The sequence below is a fragment of the Salvelinus alpinus genome, chromosome 14 (assembly GCF_045679555.1).
Source record: "Salvelinus alpinus chromosome 14, SLU_Salpinus.1, whole genome shotgun sequence".
NCBI classification, from domain to species: domain Eukaryota; kingdom Metazoa; phylum Chordata; class Actinopteri; order Salmoniformes; family Salmonidae; genus Salvelinus; species Salvelinus alpinus.
The window spans coordinates 34,975,888-34,988,133 of NC_092099.1; the positions used below are offsets into that span (position 1 = coordinate 34,975,888).

General features: G+C 41.3%; 1 protein-coding gene and 1 long non-coding RNA gene across 2 annotated transcripts; one reads left to right on the top strand and one right to left on the bottom strand.

Moving 5' to 3' along the window:
• LOC139538844 (uncharacterized) lies at positions 1-12,232 on the bottom strand. Its single transcript, XR_011667819.1, has 3 exons — positions 12,164-12,232; positions 1,407-1,601; positions 1-610 (listed from the first exon to the last, which is right to left on the bottom strand). It is a non-coding gene; the product is annotated as an uncharacterized lncRNA (long non-coding RNA).
• On the top strand, positions 5,395-11,332 carry LOC139539199 (guanylate-binding protein 1-like; the record flags this gene model as incomplete). Its single annotated transcript, XM_071342100.1, has 8 exons — positions 5,395-5,610; positions 6,207-6,316; positions 6,480-6,670; positions 6,877-7,119; positions 7,400-7,497; positions 7,636-7,738; positions 7,871-8,064; positions 8,203-11,332. Coding segments are annotated over 8 exons (1,377 nt in total), but the record flags the coding sequence as incomplete, so codon positions are not given.
• Positions 12,233-12,246: the final 14 nt, after the last annotated feature.

Sequence of the window (12,246 nt, forward strand, 5' to 3'; positions counted from 1 at the left end):
ATGATAATTTTTTTTTATTAAAGCCTCTACATTTGAAGTTTTATACTAGTAGAGAACATTTCACCCAAATCTGTCAACACACACAAGAAAAATGATTAATAACTCTTGCATATAAAGCAGATACTGATTCTAAGTGTGGCTATCAACTTGACTTTCTGCTTTACATTGATAAAGCTAGCAAATGTGTACATGCTCAGGTAATACACAATGTTTCTACTTCATAAAAGCTCCCCTCATGAGCTTATATTGAAAGACAGTGTTGGCAGCGTCCAATCCAAATCGAAGAACAGGCATGACTGTAGACTCAAGGAAACCACCTCCTTCCTTCTCAGGTGTGTTGCTCTTCTTGAACTCCTCTATCTCCTGTCTCATTAAGTCAGCCTTCTCCTTGTGGCCCTTCTCCAGCAGATCCTTCTGCTCCTGCACCTTGCACTCCAAGGCCCTGTGGAAGTCCCTTCCTGTTGCTTCATCTCCTCCATCTTCTCTTCCATCTGCTTCAACTTCTCGTCTTTGCTTCTGCGATCATCCTCCATGGTGCGCTCCATCTCCAACCGTTTCTCTTCAGCAGCCTTCTTCTCCTGCTCCAGCACAGCTGATCTCTCCTTCTCTTCTGCATGGTCCAAGTTAAGATATTATGGTAGGAAAACACTCTAGCTTCATGTTCTCTCTCATACAGAGTCAATAGACAACCCATGACATTTTCCAAGTTCTGGAGTAGGCCACAAATTTCAGGTTTAACTTTAGCTTGCATACCTACTCTTAAACATCCCAGATCTATGTTGACTTAGTGCAATTTTGAGAAGTCACTTCAACCAGAAACCTGAATTAAATCAGAAAATAACACCCCATGCCATATTTTGTACTTTTTCTAATTTTCGGTCATTTTTTTTGTCAGCTTGCAGGATAAAATACTTCTATAGACTCTTTTCCTTAAGGAACTGCTCAAGAATCTCCTCAGCCTGCAGAAAACACCCCCAAAGGCTTCATGTTTGCCATCAAACAATGATAAATCTAAAACCGGTTGGATGTGTTTCTGGTATGATGCTGCAGATGCCTAAAAATACATTATGGAAGCCACCGTAAATCATAACATAACAGTAACATTAGAGGTTGAGAGAAAGAACAGCACGTCATCTACGACATGGAAACTGTTGTTCTGATTTCTTGACTTATGAAATCATGAAATATACTTATGTCAGTGAGGGAGAGAGGGGAATGTATAAAGTTTACATTCTGTCAGGATATGTTATCGTTAACCATCAGGGATCATCGAGTTCTTACTCTGATAATTAGAACCTAACAAAACTAAGTGGATCGGCCTGAAAGAGGAGAACAGCTCCAGTGTTCAATATGGAGTTTTTGATGAATGTTTCAACCCTAGCAAGGATTCAACTCGAAGCTCTTACCCTAACTCCTTTGTCGGGCTTGGCCCGGTACTGTGCCAGCATGTTGTCATGGTGATTGCAGTAAAGCTTGTAGATCCCCTCTGTAATCTTCTTGGCCATCTGAGCAGACAGCTTCTCCAGAAGGGCTGCACACTTCTTCTCATCAAGAACGAGGATGCCTCAGAGAAGGTCAGCGTAGTGCTTTGCAATGGCCACCTGGAAGAGTTAAGACTTTTTTAGGGAAGCATTTGTAAAAAGTGGTCCTTGACAGAGTTAAGCACCAAGTCAGTGTTTGTACCAGGCACAGATCTCAAATGATGACCCTTACCACCAACGCCTTCAAGAAATTCAAATTCGTCTTTGAAGGATCTGTTCTTGAACGCCTGCGTGGCCTAGTGGTCTGAGCGGAGGTGATGAGCGCCATAGGGAATAAGGCCTTTACCTCCTCCATGCCCCTCTGGTACACTACCAGGCCCTCATCTATAGCAGCCTGGTTCTCAATTTAAGCCATGGCCAGAACCGCATTCTCAAGACCAGGCAAAGAGCCTGGTCTTTCTCCACATACAGTTGAAGTCGGAAGTTTACATACACCTTAGCCAAATACAATTTAAACTCAGTTTTTCACAATTCCTGACATTTAATCCTAGTAAAAATTCCCTGGCTTAGGTCAGTTAGGATCACCACTTTATTTTAAGAATGTGAAATGTCAGAATAATAGAGAATGATTTATTTCAGCTTTTATTTCTTTCATCACATTCCCAGTGGGTCAGAAGTTTACATACATTCAATCAGTATTTGGTAGCATTGCCTTTAAATTGTTGAACTTGGGTCAAACGTTTCGGGTAGCCTTCCACAAGCTTCCCACAATAAGTTGGGTGGATTTTGGCCCATTCCTCCTGACAGAGATGGTGTAACTGAGTCAGGTTTGTAGGCCTCCTTGCTCACACACGCTTTTTCAGTTCTGCCCCCAAATTTTCTGTTGGATTGAGGTCAGGACTTTGTCATGGCCAATCCAATACCTTGACTTTGTTGTCCTTAAGCCATTTTGCCACAACTTTGGAAGTATGCTTGGGGTCATTGTCCATTTGGAAAACCCATTTGCGACCAAGCTTTAACTTCCTGACTGATGTCTTAAGATGTTGCTTCAATATATCCACATAATTTTCCATCCTCATGATGCCATCTATTTTGTGAAGTACACCAGTCCCTCCTGCAGCAAAGCACCCCCACAACATGATGCTGCCACCCCCGTGCTTCACGGTTGGGATGGTGTTCTTCGGCTTGCAAGCATCCCCCTTTTTCCTCCAAACATAACGATGGCCATTATGGCCAAACAGTTCTATTTTTGTTTCATCAGACCAGAGGACATTTCTCCCTATGTGCAGTTGCAAACCGTAGTCTGGCTTTTTTATGGCGGTTTTGGAGCAGTGGCTACTTCCTTGCTTTGCGGCCTTTCAGGTTATGTCGATATAGGACTTGTTTTACTGTGGATATAGATACTTTTGTACCTGTTTCCTCTATCATCTTCACAAGGTCCTTTGCTGTTGTTCTGGGATTGATTTGCACTTCTCGCACCAAAGTACGTTCATCTCTAGGAGACAGAACGCGTCTCCTTCCTGAGCGGTATGACAGCTGCGTGGTCCCATGGTCTTTATACTTGCGTACTATTGTTTGTACAGATGAACATGGTATCTTCAGGCGTTTAGAAATTGCTCCCAAGGATGAACCAGACTTGTGGAGGTCTACATTTTTTTTCTGAGGTCTTGGCTGATTTCTTTTGATTTTCCCATGACGTCAAGCAAAGAGGCACTGAGTTTGAAGGTAGGCATTGAAATACATCCACAGGTACACCTCCAGTTGACTCAAATTATTTAAATTAGCCTATCAGAAGCTACTAAAGTCATGACATAATTTTCTGGAATTTTCCAAGCTGTTTAAATGACTTGTGTCATGCACAAAGTAGATGTCCTAACCGACTTGCCAAAACTATAGTTTGTTAACAAGAAATTTGTGGAGTGGTTGAAAAACAAGTTTTAATGACTCCAACCTAAGTGTATGTAAACTTCCGACTTCAACTGTACCTTTTGCTGGGAACAATAAAAGGCCACTTGTCATACAGCACAATGCCACAGATGTCTTTAGGAAGTGTGCAATTTGCATGCTGACTTCAGGAAAGTCCACCCGAGTTGTTGCCAGAGAATTGAATGTTCACTTCTCTACCATAAGTCGCCTCCAACATCGTTTTGGCAGTACGTCCAACCGACCTCACAACGCAGACCACGTGTAACCAATCCAGGCCAGGGCCTATATAACCGGCTTCGACACCGGCAGGATTGTCTGAGACCAGCCACCGGGACAGCAGATGAAACTGTGGGTTTGCTCAACTGAAGAATTTCTGCACAAACTGTCAGAAACCGTCTCAAGGAAGCTCATCTGCGTGCTCGTCGTCCTCACCATGGTCTTGACCTGACTGCAGTTTGGCGTCTTAACATACTTCAGTGGGCAAATGCTCACCTTTGAGGATGTTATGGTATGGGCAGGCATAAGCTACTGACAACGAACACAATTGCATTTTATCTATGGCAATTTTAATGCACAGTGATACTGTAACGAGATCCTAAGGTCCATTGTCGTGTCATTCATCCGCCGCCATCACCTCATAGTTTCAGCATGATAATGCACGACCCCATGTCGCAAGGATCTGTACACAATTCCTGGAAGCTGAAAATGTCCCAGTGCTTTCATGGCCTGCATAGTCACCAGACTTGTCACTCATTGAGCATTTTTGGGATGCTCTGGATCAACGTGTACGACAGTGTGTTCCAGTTCCTGCCAATATCCAGCGACTTCGGACAGCCATTGAAGAGGAGTGGGACAACATTCCACAGGCCACAATCAACAGCCTGATCAACTCTATGCGAAGGAGATATGTTGCGCTGCATGAGGCAAATGATGGTCACAACAGATACTGACTGGTTTTCTGATCTACGCCCCTACTTTTTTAAAAGCTATCTGTGACCAACATATGCATATGAAATCCATAGATTCGGGTGTAATGAATTTATTTCAAATTTCTGATTTCCTTCTTTGGACTGTAACTCAGGAAAATCTTTGAAATTGTTTCATGTATTTTTGTTCAGTGTACATAACAATATGCATGACCGCAACACTGTTATATGGATAGGATAATAATTTCTCATAAAGATAGGGTAATAGAAATGTGAAACAGAAAGTGTTAACTTATGTACTGCATTTGTCATTCTGTCAATGGTGTGCGTACTGGTAGCGGAGTCAGGTGCAGGAGAGCAGAGAGTTGTGAACAGGCGCACACTTTATTGAGGCAGGAGAAACCTCCAGCCAATTGGCAAAAGTGCAAAACGCGCAAACAGTCACAATAATTATGTTCAAACAAATAAACATACCTCGTGACAAAACACGGAATATACGAATACCAGTCTGGCGCGTGAAAAATGACACGTAACACAAACAATATCACACAAAGACATGAGGGGGAACAGAGGAATAAATACATGCAGTGTGATTGGGAAATGCAATCCATATGTGCAAAACAAGACAAAACAAATGGATCAATGAAAAATGGAGCGGCGATGGCTAGAAAGCTGGTGACGTAGACCGCCGAACACCGCCCGAACAAGGAGAGGAGCCGACTTCGGCGGAAGTCGTGACACATTCAGAGTTAGAGCCAGATATGCTGCACCAAAGTACAGACTTGTCCTGTTCTGACCACATTATGATTTGATGTTTTTTTCACTCCAAAATTGGAAATTCGACACATCCTGTTATTGCATTGTGGAAACTACAGTTTCTCTTTGTTTTACACCATAACGTACAACCAGACAACAGAGCAAACATGCAAAAAACATTTTGTTCCGACCACATTTGTTCTAAGTGGGTTGTGTAGATCAGGGAGCCGTTTTGCACTGGCTGCTAGTTTCACTTTGTCTGTCAGTATGATATACAGTATAACTAGACAAAAAGGTTCATCTGAAAACCAGCAGCCTTGAGTAAACACTTTACATCCTGCTGCCTCTTTACAGATTCCATCCTAAGAACCGTTTTTATCCTCTGTCCTCAAGGTTTTGCCCTGGGAGCCACCATCCAGTCCAAAACTAAGGGCATCTGGATGTGGTGTGTGCCTCACCCTGAAAAAAGAGACCACACCCTGGTGCTGCTGGATACAGAGGGTCTGGGGGACGTGGAGAAGGTGGGAGGTCAAAGTTCACTCTCTGTCAAAAACCTTTTATGGCTGTTTAGATGACCGAATATAACATTGCTATGGGTAAAATCCCATGTTATCTCAATAAACTGTGTCTAGTACAGATACCTGATTTCATCATCTGTATATAATGTCTGATTTATAAATGTATGATGTATACCCATTGATTCTAAACAGTATAACAAATAAATAATGACCCATGAGCTTAGTTCAACTGTCATACCCCATCAGAACCCAAAATATAAGCTTGTTTTACTCCAATGTTGTAAATGTAATTAAACACTGTATAACATCATGGTTAACTACAATGATGATGTCACGGATGGTGAGTCATTGCACCCGTAGCTCAGTCTATGAATTTGAGTGGTTACATTTCTCTAGGCTCATCCCTCATTTTTTTTTTTTTTAAGCCAAAACTGAGTTAGGGTGCAGCTTTGTTAATGTTTCAATTAAGGATTCCAGCTTTGACCTTTATTTAGGTAGGGAGCCCATAAAACGGCGTATGGAGTAGACATTTAGTTACTGACTTAATTTCACTCTAGTATGAACAGAGTACCAATGTGTTCCTTCTGTTGTGTCTGCAGGGTGATGAGAAGAATGACAACTGGATCTTTTCCCTGGCTGTCCTGCTCAGCAGTACTCTGGTGTACAACAGCCTGGGAACCATCGACAACAACGCCCTGGAGAAACTACAGTATCCTTCAGCAGGCCTATAAAGAAATATAGTGTAGTGTTGGATGTCTGGATTCATTTCATCCCCAACAACCGAACTGACCTAAAAAAGCGCTAATCGCTCAGCACTATACTGTATGTTAGTAAATCTGGGTTCATTTTGTCCTCAATACCGCCTTCTACAGCTATGTGACAGAACTGACAGAGCACATCAAGGTGAAGTCCAACCAGCGAGACGGGGAGGAATCTTCAGAGTACCTGCGTTACTTTCCTTCCTTTGTGTGGACAGTCAGAGATTTCACCCTGACCCTGGAGGTTGATGGGAGACCCATCACAGCCAATGAGTATCTGGAGAACGCTCTTAAACTGAGAACAGGTGAAGGGAACACCAGCTAGCACAGCTAACTTAATCTCTTAATCTAAACCATGGTTAGATTGAATTTACCAATGTTGACAATACCTTTACAAAAGACATGTTGGATATAAAAATATTAAATGCTTTTCTTCCACACAAAAAATGTCACGGTTAAACATTTAATTTGTTAATTAATGATTGATGTACTTTTCCTTTCATTTACAAAGGTCATAGTAAGAAAGATCAGGCATACAATCTGCCTCGTAGCTGCCTGCGGAACTATTTCTCTCCTCGCTGGTGCTTTGTGTTTGAGAGGCCAGCCAGCGGAGACAAAATGAGACGTATGGAGGAGCTGACCGACGCTGACCTGGAGCCTGCCTTTGTGGAGCAAGCCAAGGAGTTCTGTGACCACGTCTTCAAGGAGGCCAAGACCAAGACCCTGAAACAGGGCCTGAAAGTTACCGGCAGACGTGAGTATTACAACACTGATATTGGAAAGCACTTATGAAAGTAGGTCATGATGTTTGATAATACAACTAAACTACTGCTGCTACTATAACCACTTCCTATATTATTATTATTATTATTATGATGATTACTACAACCACCATGACCAGTACAACTAACAACGCCATTAGTACTTCAAGTCCTACTAATTCTACTACTTACTTTACTTCTATACAAGCAACACTGACCACTACAGTACTACCACAACTACCAGATATGCTGATTTCCTGCCCTCTCCTGCAGTGCTGGGAAACCTGGCAGAGACGTATGTGTCTGCCATCCGGAGCGGGCAGATCCCCTGCCTGGACAATGCTGTGTTGGCTCTGGCCCAAATTGAGAACTGAAGGTGAAGGTATGTTGGGGAGGTGGTGCTATTTTAGGATATTATGTAATTATCATGTTTTGTGGATGCTGGTCAAAGGAGTTATGAATGCACTGATGTGATGTTGAAAGTTAAATATTATGTGTGGTTGTTCCAGGCTGAAGAGGTACTGAAGGAGTACTTGGAAAGGAAGGCCATCATTGGTCAGACCATCCTGTCAGCAGACCAGTCCCTCACTGAAGCTGAGCAGAGAGCAGAAGGTTATATAGGTCACCATGAATATGCACTCCATGACCTGGCAACAACATTCTAATGACCACCAAATGGAGGCTTACCTCTCGTTCTCTTTGATATTTATCTCTCTCTCTCACACATACTCTGTCTACCTGCAGCGGAGCAAGCGAAAAGGGAGGCATCTGAGCGGGAGAATCAAGCCATGGAGGAGCAGCTGGTTGTCCAGGAGAGGTTGAGAGCGGACCAGCAGAGGACGTATGAGGAGAATGTGAACCAGCTGATGGAGAGGATGGAGAGAGACAGTAGAAATGCCGTGGCAGAGCACGATAGAGTTCTGCAGGCCAGACTTAAGGTAGGAATTTTAAAAACACAAACATTGAGGACAACACTTTAAAACTACAGGAACTCTAGGGGTAAGATTAACTGTGTGTATGTGTTTTGTTTTAATGACACAGTCCGTGATGTGTAAAAACAAACCTTGTAATTTCAGGAGCAGAATGACCTTCTCCAACAAGGGTTTGATGACAGAGCACACCAAATGCAAAGAGAGATAGATGCGCTTAAGGGTGCGAAGGCACAAGAGGAAGAGAAAAAACCCTCATTTATGAGCACAGCTCTGGATACTGTTGGGACTGCAGCTACCTTGTTCCTTCCAGGAATACTTCCCAAAGTAGGAGGAATGGCTGTGAAATGGCTGTCTAAGTGGTTCTGATGTAGGTTCCCGAGGAGGATGATGAGCTATTATTCTTATAGACATATGGATTGACTGAATGTGTATTTATTGGTAGTTGATTCATGGATTTAGATTAAGCACTCAGTCAAGGTTTTAGTTTGTTTTTTAATAATTATTTTGAATGCCTAATTATGATAAATTAATGCTTTTAGAAAACACACTTAAAAATGGTTTTGCTCTGGTGTTTTTTAAATGTTACTATTACCAAATAGGCCTACTTTTTAACACTGATGACGTTTACATGCACACCAATATCCCGTTATTATTCGGGATACTCAAGTATTCTGTTCTTGAGTTGACTCATATAAACGTCATATCCCATTTACAATAACCCGAAATATCTTGACGTATACTGTGGCATGTATACAGTGGCGGTTCTAGCTTGTATGGCTCCCTGGGCGAACCCCCCCTTCAGCCCCCTCCATTTGGAACAACACAAATAAATAATCATAACATTTAAAACTGTATAAATATAAAAATATATACCAAAATAAGACTAAAATATCAAAAGAAGTAACAAAGACAAATAGAAATAAATTTGTGTTGATTTGGCACTTGAGCATCAATGCATTACCCAGCCCCCAACACTGTCAACCAAGAGTCAAGACTAAACCAATTCACCTTGCTGGTGTGCAGACTGGTTTTATATTATTCTTAACGATTTCGCGCAAACCAGAAAAAAATGCAACAATGTCTGTGAAACTATATATTCACAATATTATGCATGAATTGTGGTTTATTTGGTAGCATTACGTAGTGTGACTGATTTTACTAATTGCATTAGTACTGTACAAAGTTAGAGGTGCGCTATTTGATAGATTCCCTGCTCCCCCTACCTCAGGATTCCAGTGGGGAGAGCTGAGGTCAACCTACCCCCGCCCCCCTCCCCATCTCGTACTTCTGAGTGGGAGACCTTCCCAGGCAGTAGCCTGCCTGGCTCACAAACTAGAATCAGGGCGGCCACTCCGACAAGGTTAATTGACCCACAGTCCCACATGGTGACATGATATCATTGACGTGACGTGCAAATGAGCGATAGAAAACCGATCGCGCAAATGTACCCATTCCAAAAATGTTTGTACGGGCGCCCCGTGCTGCCCTGGGAGGCTGCCCATGTCGCCTATACCTAAATCCGCCACTGCATGTATACATCCTATTCCGTTTACTGTTTTCCACGGTCTGCACAGGCTACGTTTCGCATTTATTTGGTGTTGTGTGATGATGTTTTCATCTTGTCAAACAAATCACTTCAAAAAGTTTGCTGATACTCCGTACTGGACCGTATAGCCTACTAGCTACTTTCACCCTTAATTTGACAAGTTTCTACTTATAATTTTCGACATTTGGTAGGCCATATTATAATTTCTGAGGTTTGAAAGGCCATTTGCTTGTCAACTATAGTTAGGTACATGCAGCATCTTGTCTGTCATAAATTGTTGCTCCAGAAGACTAAATAAAGTAGTGCTCACCAAAATAATGTCTTACATCGATAGAATGAATGCATTATTATAGAATGAATGCATAATTAATGTAGTTAACACCGTATAGTTGTCTGTTTTGTTTCGGGACCGGGTAGAAAACGCAATAACTCCAAAACAGTGGAATGATTGGTCCATTTGAACATCCATCACCGTAAACCAGGTGCCTAGAGTACATTCTGAAACGGAAGGTCCAGCGTCAAATAAAAGTTCTAAGGTAAACGCTTGCTCAACATTACGCTGTGGTCTGAGTGCCAGTATGTGCTCTATTGGTACGTAGTATGCAACATACAAGCTAACGGAATATCCTTTCTAGCAGAATTTGAGAAAGAAGTAGTATATTGGTAAAAGTAATGGAGCATCAGATGACCCCGAACATTACAATTGTTCGGTTGTCACTTTGTTGTTTTTGCTTTTTAGTGTTCAGTTTCTATTAAACATGAAGAACACTTACCACGCTGCATTTTGGTCTTCACCTTCTTCCGACGACAGCCGTTACAGTATGTAAACTTCCGACTTCAACTGTACTGTACATTCTGTACATGTCATTCTCGTTTGCACCACAAGTTTTAAAAGTGTTGATAGGGGATAGAATGTGGTCGGACCATCAGATAATTGGCATATACATTACTCTTACTGAATTTCCATGTGGGCGAGGATATTGAACATTTAATCAAAGCCTATTGGATGCTAACTTTTTTTTAAACTAGGACAGAGGAATTTATAACTACATTTTTCAGACATAACACAGGTACAGCAAATCCCCTTATTGTATGGGATAATTTTAAATGTGCCTTTAGAGGCCATGAAATTCAGTACTCATCTCTAAAACAAAAGCATTTTAGGTCAAAAGAGTCCATACTAACAAAGGAAATAGAAGGTATGGTGGCAGAATTGCAAGATATAAATATAATAATAATTTTATTGCATCAAATGGTTGTTTTATGCAACAGAATAGAGTATTCTGTTAACTATTGTGTGTGTGTTCTACTGAGGATGGGCCTCTGGGAGATAACACTGAAAGGAGAGATTTATGATGTATTTTGGGTGATAAAGCCTAAAGAGCATTCCAGAGCATGAGTTCATGTTTCTGTTATATATGGTACCAGGGAGAGATGGTTCCAGTTTGGAGTCGGACGGCCAGACACCGGTCTCTATGCAATGAAAACTGTTGACACAGCAGATACTGTCTGCTATGTATTATAGGTATATTTCATACAGAGCTTAACCTTGTGACCCATTCTATATATCTGTTGTTCGTCATGTAGGTTGAAAGGGGTGTATCTTGGCTATAAAAGACCTTTGTACTTTTGTCTCGGCGCTCTCAATGAATCATCAGAGAGGGTGATTCGTCGACCAGCCATCGCTATTGCAAAGTTCTCACTAATAAAGATTCAGTTTAAGTATAACTCTGACTTGTGTGATAAGTTTGTCTCTCTTCATTTGATAATACAGAAATTAACCACCACAAAGGTCTAACAGAACAAATAGAAAAAATGGATTGATAAAACAATTTAACTGTACCATGGAGGCTCAGAATAATTTAGAGGAAAAACAAAAAGAATTGAGGAACTTATTCAAGAAAGATCAAGTGTATATATTATACAAAATAAAGCAAACTGTAGATAAGATCTTGCTACCATGGAAAGGTAAATAACTGTCTATTTGTGGAAAAATCCCCGATACATTTTTTAGTCATATCCCAGTTTACCTATTTGCTTATGGTCTTGCCTACACCTAGCGAACAGTATTTTTTATTATTTGAGAAAAAAATATTATATTTTATTTGGAACGGCAAGCCAGACAAAATTAAACGGGCCTATTTATATAGCAAATTAGTAAGAATGTCTCACCCTATGTTCAAGAATGGCCTTCTTTCCTTTATTCAGATTACAACCTCTCATTTTCAGTTATTTGAAAATGAGATCATCTCCTGTCACGCCCTGACCATTGATTGCTTTGTATGTTTCTATATTTTGTTTGGTCAGGGTGTGATGTGGGTGGGCATTCTATGTTGTATGTCTAGGTTGTCTATTTCTGTGTTTGGCCTGGTGTGGTTCCCAATCAGAGGCAGCTGTCTATCGTTGTCTCTGATTGGGAGCTGTACTTAGGTAGCCTATTTTCCATTGTGTGTTGTGGTTGGTTGTTTTCTGTTTAGTGTATGTTCACCTGGCAGAACTGTTCGTTTATCGTTTTTGTTGTTTTGTTAGTATTCATTAAAAGTAATTATGAGTACTTACCACGCTGCACCTTGGTCTTCTCCTTCTCCTCGATACGACGATCGCTACATCTCCCAAATATCACTATTTTTAAAACAAGCCAT